General features: G+C 34.1%; 1 protein-coding gene across 3 annotated transcripts in view; it reads right to left on the reverse strand.

The window, feature by feature from the left end:
- The window catches only part of ADGRB3 (adhesion G protein-coupled receptor B3), a 726,796-nt gene that overhangs the window by 66,056 nt on the left and 647,821 nt on the right, over window positions 1-12,919 (reverse strand). For all 3 annotated transcript variants that reach the window (XM_059400179.1, XM_059400180.1, XM_059400178.1), the window contains one exon: window positions 2,137-2,287. In XM_059400179.1, the coding sequence (XP_059256162.1) occupies window positions 2,137-2,287 (151 nt within the window). The remainder of the gene's footprint in view (window positions 1-2,136; window positions 2,288-12,919) is intronic.

Here is a 12,919-nt window from a genome sequence, read left to right on the forward strand (position 1 = left end):
CATAATTCTTTACAATTTACTTATTACAATGAGAATGTAGGATCAAGGTTAAGGGCTCTAAGGAATTAATTTTGGGGCCTCCTGATTATCCTCCTTTTAACAATCCTGAACAAAGTTCAGAACATATATAACGGTTTCTCTTCATGGACTTCTTGGTAGGTATCTCTCCACACATCACTCAGTCCCTCTTGGAGTTCAATTGCCTGCATAGCTGTGCCAATACTGACCTAACATCTTTTAGTTTACATTTATATGAATCACACTCTCATTACCCAAGTTCAGTGGCATGTCCCTGTGTTTCGGTAAACAGAGTTCAGTCTAATCTATGCTATTTACCTTTTCTTTCTTTCTTCTTCTTCCTTTTTTTTTTCTTTTCATTTTGATCATGACTTCTTTTCAGGAAGATGATGTTTGACTTTTCAGGTAGAAAAATCCATCATCTAATCACCTTCTGCCCATCTTCTTTCTTCCTATCATTTCCTCCCCTTCCTGCTATTCTCTTCTATGAGTCTTTTTAAGTGACATCACTTTCCTTCATGAGGTTTAATGACCAAAAACTATGAGGAACGTCTCAGAGGGATATGTCATAGTTTAAAACAGATATGCCTCTCCCTCCACCCTGTATACACACATGCATGTGTGTGTGTGTGTATACACATATATATGACATTTTGATTGACTAGACCAAGTTCAGTAGAAAATATTTTCTCCTGGGTCATAGCTAGAGCATTAATAATCTTCATTTTGTACAATTTATTTTTTTCTAAATTTATTATGTTGCCACTAATCTGCCAACTCAGACTTCTTGATAGTTTAGCACCATCCGCTTAGCTTTTTTGCTACTCAGAGTAGTAGCAATATTATCTGTAAACTTGGAGACCAGCTGTGAGCTCTCTCCTCAAGATCTTTGGTAAAGATATTATTAAATAAGCTAGTTACCAATCCAGAAAATTGCCACTCTTTATATTTAAGGGAAGTCACTTACCTGGATTCTATATTTCTTGGATCTATGACACTAATTCATGATAAAAAGTGCTCCCTGATTCAATACCAATCTAACTTTAGAAGGTCTTTGACATAAAATCCAGACAAAAGTTTTATGAAAATTATAAGTAGAATACATCCTCCAATTTCTTCTTAATGGCTTTCCCATTTGTTTGCGCAAAGAACCCTCATATGTTAATCGCATATGACAGCACCTTGCTGAAACCTGATGGATAATCTTTAAATAATCTGAATCCTAATTTTTCCAGTATGAATTATTCTGCTATTGTAATAAGTCTGCTTACTTGTAATTTTTCAGACTCCATCAAGCACCCTATTCTCTAGTCTACCTGTATAGTAGGTATTTGCTGTATATTTGGCCCCAAATTCCCCATTTTTTTAGTTCAAGTTTTTGAAACACAAAGACAAATGACAAAATCCTGAGGTTTTCTGAAACTAGGTCCTTAATTTAATTCTAAGTAAATGAAGCTAATTAATTAATTCCAATCAAGCATTAGAACTGGCCTTATGAAAAACACAAATCTTCAAGATGTCCATTTCATAAGGCAATTTGAGGGAAACTTTTCCTGATAAAGATAAGCAAAAAAAAAAAAAATAATAATTCTCAGTCTGTCAACAATTCTTTTTCTCCTCCGAGGACTCCCCTGACTAGCTGTGAGGCTTCATTCATTCCATTACTACTTCACTCTACATCACTTCCTTCCTGTGACATGAATAGCTTAGTCCTTACTTGCTTTGAGCTCTCTTGGAACGGACTTCCTAAAGTTTTCTTAAGAGGAGTACATGACTAGTGACTATAACATGTACCTGTCTTGAGCCCCGAACGTTTTAGCGCATTTTGTGTTTTCAGGACATATGAGCGGTGAACACTTTGCTTTTCTGCTTAGAGCTATCCCAGGACTCCGGTTACACCACTGCTTCACTGACTGGCTACGTGGTCATCCAATATTTACTCCTTTTTAAAGCTCCAAATGCCCAATGTTCAAAACTGACCAGTTTCATATATTTCCACTTCCACGTATCAAATTGGACATAAAGAAAAGTAGCCTGGGGATAATCACACTCTACAGCTTCAATATGTCTTCAAAGTCATTTTAATAAGAGCATGAAAGAGTATATTAATATGCTTACCCCATCCAAGGCACAAAAAACGTTTCCTTATAAGCCGTGTCCTAATTTTTCCAGTTACAGCCATATATGACTGCCACGCCTCAGTCAAGACCCAACAGAATGAAGCCAGGAAGAAAAAGTGCAAAAATGCAGTGGTAGTTGTACAGATGCTCTGTGGAAACAAAAAAGACTCACACTGAATATGGTGGGGGAGAATCATGTGTCCTCCAAGGGATCATTAATCTTCGACTCATTGCTTTTATCTCAAATATCTACCTCTCCTGTGTGACAGTGTAATTATTTACAGAAATTAGAAACCCTGCAGTCTTTATGCTGTATACAATATCTATGATAGAAAAAAATATGTCCTAATTCCGTTTGCATGTTCAATTTTTTTATGAGGAGGAGGCAGAATGTAAATTAAAACCCAAGGGAGATTACCATTACTACTTTACTTGAAGTTTTTTTCCTTGAAATGTAATTATTATGTAAAGAAACCTATCTTTGGTTTAATTTAAGTTACAGACATCTTGCATCATTCTTTTGGCTACATTCTTTATCCTTCCATTCTAGCTGATAATTCTTTGTTTTGTTTTTTTATCTGTATTGATGTTAAGATTACATTTCAACAGCTATCCAAAAGGAAAAATTGCTTTTATACAAATGTGATATTCCTGGTGTAAGAGCAAAGTATAAAATGAGATTTGGCTAATAGCCTAGTACAAAAATAACATATGTATTTTAAAGTCCTTAATACATTGTTCTGTACTGTTACATTCCAATGTGTGTCCTAATCAAATCATTTTGAAAAGTTAATTGAGTCAGTGGCAGTACACAGCCATGATTTCACAGATATTTTATTTTGCTACTGCCTAGCAATAGTTACTTGTGACTCATCTGCAAAGGTGAGCAGGTTCATTTTGGTAAGGGCTGCTACTTGTTTCACTACTGGCACAATATCTTTGTGTAAATCTTACTCAAATCCAAGTCTTCATCAAGCAGAACCAGTAACTAAACTACTCTCTTCTTCTGTCAGTTTCCATCTTGCTATTCCCAGAAACTGAAAAGAGCAAACATAGAACTAGAAAAAAATAATAATAAACTCGTTAACAGAGAAATAAAAGTACAACCCTCATCTTCCCGCCTCCACTCCAGTATACTGCTAAAGCAGAACAGCTTTTTAGACTTTTGGCCCAAACTAATCCTATTATTTATTCTATTAAAATTCACCAGATGTTAATTCAGCTTTTTAGTTCTTTCCATCCTATAAAAAGAACTTTACCATGTTTATCTCACCAGGATTTTTTTTTTTTTAAATGTTCAGAGATAATGTCCAGAAGCTGAGTAGCACTGTGCTAGGCATATAGCCTGTGGTTGAACTGATTATGACCACAATCATCATCATTTTGCAAATGGTACTAAAGCAAGCATTACTAGTTTTTGGCATGTGATTCCTTGTTTCATGTGGCACTTAAATATACTTAATTACTTAGACTTATTTTCATAAAGATGTCAATTTGCTGTATGACAAAATCATGGATTTCCCAAACCCTCTTCCTCAGACCTTTATTCCTGCTTCAGGTATAACGCAGTAACTGTAACCAACTGTGCTCCCTCCCATACTTGAGACATTGAGACTTTTCTTCCAAGCTAAGGTTTGAATATCTACAGCTGACTACTTTGCTCACTCCTGATCTGCAGTTCCTGATCCTAATTTGAATTTCCAAGATAATTCTTCCCTTTAATACCTGAAGACTAGCTACACTTTCTAATTCACCTGTCACTTCCTTCCACCAGTTTGTTTCATCTCAATTGTTTGTGCTAGCAAAATTATTCCTTCTCCATTTTTAAACTATCAGTATAAGATTATATAAAACAATGTAAAAATGTTAAATGTTAAATGCTAAGTACTGGATGCACTGTGATTTTGTAAGAAATAAGAAAACGCTCAATATGTCAATACAGAGACTTATAATTGGCTCTTTCTTTATTATGTTTGTGGGCCTTGGGACTTTCTGATATGTACTTCGATTCTAATACAAATTGAAATACATGTAATTTGGGGCTACTGACATTTATTGCAATAATTCATGTCTCTGGATTAGAATATGGGCCACAATGTGTAGGAAAAAAAGACTCTAGAGAAGTAAGAACCATTTCTATGACCAATAGTGTTCTAATATGATCAGATGCATATTCATATATATCTAACAAGTTCTCTAACTATGAAGGAAAGTTGTCTCAACTTAAAGAATGTATATATATATGGACTAAAATGTCTAAAGACACAAAACTAGTCATACATGAAAAGTATAACAAAATATATGTTCCTGAGAAATAAAGAAAGAGGAATACACTTTGCCTCATTATCATATGAAGAATCTGTATAAAATCAGATACTCTACATAGAGAAACACAAAATTTTTCTACTGATACATTTGCTAAGCCGTCTTTTAAAAATACAACTTTTATAATAGCAAATTTTTATTTACCACATTTGTCATCTCAGTTTCCATAGGGTGGCCATTCTAATTTTCAGGGCTCAAGATTCTTTGATTTTTTCTCCCACATAATCTAAATCCCATGTCAGTAGCCCATGAAGATCAACCATTTCTTGGATCCCCTCAGTACTAGAGATTTTTAGACTTACAAATCTCAAACTCCCAAGTCACTTTGTCTTAAACCTATATAGACAGGTTTACACTTTGTCATACGTTCAATCTGCCAACTACTGGATCCACTGTCACTGTTCAGATCTATAGCTTCTCCTTATTCATGTGTGTGTCTATTTTTGACTCCCACAATAGCTGAGTTTTTGTTTGTTTGTTTTGTTTTTGTGTGAGAGAGAGAGAGAGAGCGTGAGCGCACAAGTAGGCTCCCCGCTGAGGAAGGACCCTGATGCAAGACTTGATCCTAGAACTCTGGGTTCATGACCTGAGTAGAAGGCAGATGCTTCACTGACTGAGCCACCCAGGCATCCCAAAACAACAGCTGAGTCTTGATAGCTTGTCATTTCAAACCCGAGACTCACCAGTACCTCAAGCAAATCACTCGATTCTCCTACACCTGCCCTACTGAATCTCAATTGGGTCCTTTACAACTGATGAGTGTTGCTGTTGAAAAATATCACAAAACTTGAGAGGGCATTAAATTGGCAAACTGAGCACTGTTCACATTGTCACCCTCATGTGTACCATTCACCCCAAGTCCTTAGGGATAAAAGAAAAAGATTTCATGAAATAACTGGGGAGAAAAGAAGTATAAACTGTGGTTGATTAAAGTCTGTGAGAAATGCCTAAAAAACAAAACAGATGAGTGCAGACTGAAGGAATCCCCAACTCAAAGCAAGATATTAGAAGCAGAGATGAAGACACGGAAATAGCGGATTAAGATGCACAGATGACACACAGTTCTTACATCTGTTGGAAACTACTTTTGGAAGGAAAAAACAGAGAAATTTTCAAGGAAGGCAGCATTAAAGAAAGATTATGTAAAAGCTTCTCAGAACTTCAAAGATCCTCTGGGCTGAAGGATAAATTAAAGATAACACACGTGTGCGCACACACACACACACACACACACCTCGATATGTTGTGATGAAATTTGTGAACATCAAGAATAAAGAGAAAAATCTTAAAAGCTGTCAGAGTCAAAAGAAAGATTACTTACAAAGGAAGAAGCATCAAATTGACATCAGATTCCTTATGAGCAACCCAGGATACAAGAAGACAGAGAATAGTATCTTGAGCAGTCTAAGGGAAAATAACTTTGAAGATCAAATTCTACACCCACCAAAGCTATTATTCAAGTGAGAGGCAGAAATAAAGATATTTTTAGAATTAAAGGAACTTTGAAGTTTACTACCTCAGGATTCTCTCTGAAAGAACTGTTAGACAATATAAACCAATAATAAGAAGAAATCCAGGAGGAAGGAATGAGATAAAAGACATAATGGACAGCAAAGAGGGTAATAAAATACACCAAGTTTACACAAATGTTTATTTAAAAGCTTAAATGTACACATTTTAATTTTTAAAATACAACCACTTAAATATAAAATTTTAAAATAATGTAAGTGAAGCTTAATAAGTAAGGGAAATGAAAGTTACAAAGGATTAGGAGAAAATAAAAGTGTGCTAAGCCTTTTGGTTGTTGTTGTTCTCAGGAATATTAGAGATACTAATTAGCTTTAGATGTTAGAAGAATATGTTTGAATATGTGCATTAATGATGTTAAGGTAACCACAAAAGGTAGAAACAAATAATGTATTTATAAAATAGTAGAGGAAAAATAGAACTAAAAAAAAAATTCATCAGCCTAACTAAAGGCAGGCAAAGGGACAAAATAAACTAGAAAATATAAGTGAAAAAAAACCTAAAATAATTCCAAACATATCAGAAATTATAGAAATGAGAATTTTTTAAATTCATTAGTTAAAAGTTAAGAACTTTTATATTGAATTAAAAAAAAACCAAATCTAGTAATGTTTTTATGAGATATACCTCAAACCCAATGACAGAGGAAAATTAGGAATAAAGAGATGAAAAGAGGTACATTTCAAGCAAATGCTAACATGCAAAAATCAGGTGTCACAATGCTAATATTGAAAAAAAATCATTAAAAGAGATGAAGGACTTTTCATACTGATACAGAAGCAGGTCATAAAGACATTTCCAAAGGAACATGTCTCTATGAAACTAAGAATTTTTCAAATATGTGAAACAAAAACTGAGAAAACTACAAGAATAAACTGTCAAAACTAAGTTTATAATGAAAAACAATTTGCAGCTCTCAGAAATTCATAGTAAATTTGGGCTCTTTCCATAGTTTGGTTGTTGTTGATAATGCTACTATAGCTTTCTGGGAGCATATACCCCTCTAAATTAGTACTTTTGTATCCTTTAGGTAAATTCCTAGTAGGGAAATTGATTGATCCCAAATGTCCACTGACAGATGAATGGATAAAGAGGAAATAGTAAATAGTGGAATATTACTCAGCCATGAAAAAGAATAAAATCTTGCCATTTGCAAGGACATGGATGGAGCTGAAGAGTACCACACTAAGTGAAACAAGTCAGTCAGAGAAAGACAAATATATGATTTCACTTACATGTGGGCTTTTAGAAACAAAACAAATGATCATGGGGGAAAAAAGAGAGACAGGCAAACCAAGAAACAAACACTAAACTATAGAGAACAAAGTGATGGTTACCAGAGAAGTGGGTGGGGGGTTAAATAGGTGATGGGGATTAAGGCGTGCACATTTTACGATGAGTATTGGGTGTTATATGTAAATTTTGTACCCGAAACTAATACTACCCTGTATGTTAACTGAAATTTAAATAAAAACTTAGAAAAAAATGAAATATATCTCATTAGAAAACCCAAGAGTATCTATTTTTAAATTGTTAGAAATAATAATGAGAATCAACAAAGCGGCTAGATACAAGATAAATACATAAAAATTATATTTCCTGTACACTGAGATCAATATATAAAGTTTTTTTAATACACCATCAATATCCATTTGAAAATGTAATAGAAGATTTATAATTAATGATGACAACTTTATCTCTCTTTTCCCTTCTAAACCATGTTAACATTACCAAATTATTAAGCCACAGGAAAAAGAACAGACAGTAGACAACAGTGAACTCAAGATGCGTCAGTTCAGATGTTGAGAAAGGAAGGCATAACTGACTTAGAGTGACAAAGAATGTTACCACCTAAGTGCTTATAGAGTGTGGGAGGTGGTAATGGAAATATTGATGGTAATGGACCCAACTGACTCTGCAGACCTTCAAAAGGTTTTAATACCTAGAGACAGTAGGGACCAGAAACATAAAAAAGACTTTGCCTGGGGCTGAAAGAGAGAGAGAGAGGCTGGTTGAAAATCTATATACAGAATAGCTGAAACTCTGTGTTTCCTCTCCAACTCAGTGAAGTCCTGTACTGTCAGAGAGAGGTCTAGTCTCTGCAAAATTGAATGGGTTGTGTTCTGAACTCAAGTATCAGTCTCATTAATGGGTAGGTGTACAAGGCAGATACAAGTGTAAATATTAACTCTTAAGCATCCTCGTCTCATTTTCTCCTTACTTCTGCTCCCAGAATGCTAGCAGGTCAGAAATGAAAATCACCCCCAAGGGGGAAGAAATCTTCAGATGCTGGCTCATCCTTCACTAAGATACTGTGAAATCTTTCATTAAGTCCATCTACCCATATAGAACTTTAAGTCATTTTTTAGGGCCTTGCTTTTATACATGAATACACAACCAGTGATATTCAGATAATTGAAAAAATCTTCCAACATGGAAAAAAGAAAAAAGGTCAAGAACAGAAAAAGTGGGGGAGTGAGGAGAGACTATGGTGGTAACAGAAAAATAAAAACTTCAAAAGCAGGGGGCACCAGAATGGCTCAGTGGGTTGGGCCTCTGCCTTCGGCTCAGGTCATGATCTCAGGGTTCTGGGATTGAGCCCAGCATTGGGCTCTCTGCTCAGCAGGAAGCCTGCTTCCTCCTCTTTCTCTGCCTGCCTCTCTGCCTACTTGTCATCTCTATCTGTCAAATAAATAAATAAAATCTTTAAAAAACAAAACAAAACAAAAAAAACCTTCAAAATCAGTCTAAGTCCTTCAGAAACTGAGAAAATGAATTGTACCTACAAAACAAAACCACTAGGGAAAGATTATCAGATGGAAAGAAAAGGTCCTATTCATAATGACGATAGAAACCATAAAACAACTCAAATACATTTAACAGGAGCTTCATGTAGAAAATTACAACATTTAATTAAGGGGCACAAAACAAGACATGATTAAATGGGAAAATATAAATGGGAATTGGAGAATCAGGGTCATATAAACGTCAATCTTTCCCCAACTGATAAATATATTCAATATAATTCCCATCAAATTTTAATTTTCTTCTTTTAGTTTGGCAAACCAATTCTAAGTCATAGAGAAAATCAAATACAAAGAATAGCCCAGAAAGTTTAAAAAAATTTTTTTTTTAAAAAGAAGAAAGAAAAGAAAGAAGTATACAGGGTTTTCCCAATGACATAAAACAGAATAATATGTAGACAGATGATCACCATCCCTATTTTGCCAATGATGGTTTGAAGAGACTAAGTTACTTAGCCAATGTCTCATGGTTAATGAGTTAGGAGGAGGAGTTAAAACATGGTCTCTCGGGCACCTGGGTGGCTCAGTGGGTTAAGCCACTGCCTTCGGCTTGGGTCATGATCTCAGGGTCCTGGGATCGAGTCCCGCATCGGGCTCTCTGCTCAGCAGGGAGCCTGCTTCCCCCTCTCTCTCTCTGCCTGCTTCTCTGCCTACTTGTGATCTATCTCTGTCAAATAAATAAATAAAAAATAAAATCTTTAAAAACAAAACAAAACAAAAAAACCATGGTCTCTGACTCCAGGGCTTGTGCATTTCCCTAACTCTGTCACACTGCTTTCTGATAATTTTTTTTTTTTTTGCACATCCATAGTCTAATCCTCACAACCTTTTATATGCTCTCAATGTTCCTTCTTATTCCTAAATCAGATAACCTTGCCTTCAACATTACAGATGAGAAACAGACTATCCATATTATTGCTATCTTCATATTCCCCATACTCTTTACCCCCTTCCTCCTTTCCAAATCAGGCCCTTCCCCTTCCAGGAGGTGGTATAATAGAGTTAAGAGATAGACCCTAGAATGGCATTTTGGGTTCACACACTGACTGCTGCATTTACTGGTTGTTACTTAAAATCTGTGTGCCTCTCTTTTCTCATTAAAAAAATGAGGATAATTACAGCTTTTACCTCATAAGACTTTTGTAAAGATTAAAGAGCATGGTGCATATAGGTTTGATGCATAGTAACCATGCTTGATCCTATATTTGGTCAACTATATACTTGTCTCCTTTAGTTAGTTACTGTATACCTATATACATAATTTCTTAGCCGACAAATCTATTGAAATCTCTATCTTCAAATAACCAACCAATCCACCTTCTTTTTATTGGTTTATTCACAGTGGTTCTCATTGGGTGGTTCTCTCTCTTTCCAATTGTAGTCAAATTTCTTGAAAGGTTAAGCTATCCATCAGCTTCTTTACTACATGTTTACACATTTTCTTTCCCTCTAGCATTTCCCCTCAGTGTCCCTCTTACAGGAATCACCTATGACTTTCTAATTTCCAAATCTAACATATGGAACTATTTTTAAGTCTCCTACAAAGACTTTGGACCTTAACATTCTCATAGAGTCTTTCAAGTTTTCCGTAGCTCTAAAATTCTACAACAGCATGAATACTGTCTAATTAAAAGTCTAACGGAGCTATTCATTTCTTGAATTAATTTCGGCAATTTATATTTTACCACTAATTATCCATTTCATTTATATTTTCCAATGTCTTACTATGTGATTGTAGATAATGTCCTCATAAATTTTAAGAAATACTATTTTTTTTTTGCCTCTAAATTTGCTTATCTATGTTTCCTATTTCTTGGTCAAAGATGCCTGCTTTACTAATTTATTTCAAATCTTAATGATTCCTTAAGTCCAACTTTCTAGAAAAATATTATTACATTAATACCAAGATGAATTTCTTAAAGTGTAAAATATAATTATTTATTCTTTTCATTTGGCAGACTTTCAAGGATTCTAAGGGAAAAAATGAACTATGTTTACCTTATTCCCAGCATTCAAATAAATCAAAGAGTTCTAGCATTTAAAAATAAGCAATCATTGACACCAATTATGTAACTATTTCAAAAAGCAAAAGAGAAAAAGCTTTTGAGGAGAGATATAGGATATTTAAAAAAAAAAAAAAAAAAACTCCAAGCAATAGAGAATGCAGAGAAGCTTGTTTTTGCTAGAAATATGAAAAACAGAATTTTGAGATGAAACACTTCAGTAGAATATTTAGAAACTCTCAAACAGTATCAATATCTGCATACTTTAATTGCAGTATTTATGGGGAAATCAAGAATTACTGAAGTTACTGCAAAATTTAACAATTTCAGATGAGCTGGAATCATTCCTACATATGAAGCAATTCTTATTTGAATTATTTAGATAATTTCCTCCACTCTCACACTAGTTTGTCTATAATAAGTAAATAGACAACATGATGACTATAGTTAACACTTCTGTTTGACATATAGGAAAGTTGAGGGTAAGTCCTAAGAGTTCTCATCACAAGGAGAATTTTTTTCTTGTTTTCTTTCTTTTCTTTTCACTGTGACCTATATGAAAAGATGGATGATGTTGGCTGAACCCATTGTGATCACTTCACAATATGTGTAAATCAAGCCATTATGCTGAATGCTGTATACTTATACAGTGATTTATATCAGTTATTTATTAATAAAACTGGAAAAATTATGGATATGTATATCTTGATATTCACGTGGAATAAAACATGTTCAAGACATATAACCTTTTAATTCTGAGATGCACCTGTAACTCCTTACAAGTGAATGATGTTATGGGAAGAAATTCTGGTTCATCACTATAGTGATTTCAAAGACAGCCCTTAAAAGGTTGCACTAAAACTATTTACATTGTTCAAAAAAGAGGTTTTTACAGACTAAAAATAAATTACTGTGTGAAATACATTAATGGATAAAAAGCGCTTGCACAAAGATAACACAAAACTCCATGTATAGTAAGTGCTCAGTAAATAATAGCTGTTAATATAAGGTTATAGTTAAAAGCATAATTAATTAATCCATAATTAAAATACATGGATTAATTTTCATTTGGCATAACAAATGTAACTGAAAATGTTTGAGACTACATTTTTTTTGAGACTACATTTTAAAAGATGATAAAAAAAACTAACTTATCAAGCACCTACTCTGTCTTAAACATCAACTTTGTGACAATGCCATAAGGTAACTATTTCTATATGAGGAGATTAAGGTCAGAGAGGTTAAGTAACTTGTCTGAAGTTACACATGTAGCAAATGAAGGAGCAAATGTTCTTTTCTTTACCACATGTTGCTCTTTGCTGACATATTTTTATCTCTATGGTTATACTACATTATATCAAGCCAGTGCAAATTGTTGTGCAATAGCAGGATGGAGATGGTAAATAAATAGATGTTAAGATATACAACAAAAATCACATTAAGTGATTAGTCTTTTTTTTCCAAATCACAACCAAAAGAAGAATGCTAACTGAACATGATGATGATGATGATGATGATGATGATGATAAGAAGAAAAAGATGCATCATTTAAAAATATAGTTTTGGTTATGAAGAGCCCATCAGCACATGTGCAAACATAGTTTGAGGTTATCTGGACAGAGCAAATCCCAATGAGACAGTGGGAACTGTGACTACAAGATTCATCAAGTTGTAATTAAAGGTTTTATTATATTAATTCCATCAAAACTTTCTGTTAATGTCACTTCACTCAACCTCCTTCATTCCATAGCTGCTGTGACATGCTATATCAAAAGCTATGTCATTTGTAGATAACAGACAAATGTCTCTCATAGATCCAAATAGTTAGCTGGTGCATTCCTCCTCTTGGATATAGTGGACAATATCAATAGAAGAGATTTTATAGGATTTAGTTTTCTCTTGAAAACTCTTGTTTCACTACTAAAAAGTTGCAATACCTCCTTAAAAACTATGGCACGAAGCTATGATAAAGAAACATTATCATCTCTCTGATCCATCTTTTTGGGGAAAAAAACACTTTGGAAAACAGAAGAAATTGCTAATATAAAGTCATGTACGATATGAAATAACAAATGAATGAAGAAACACAGGCAGTTGCTAAATATGAGAATCTCAAACAATA

The sequence above is a fragment of the Mustela nigripes genome, chromosome 5 (assembly GCF_022355385.1).
Source record: "Mustela nigripes isolate SB6536 chromosome 5, MUSNIG.SB6536, whole genome shotgun sequence".
NCBI lineage: Eukaryota > Metazoa > Chordata > Mammalia > Carnivora > Mustelidae > Mustela > Mustela nigripes.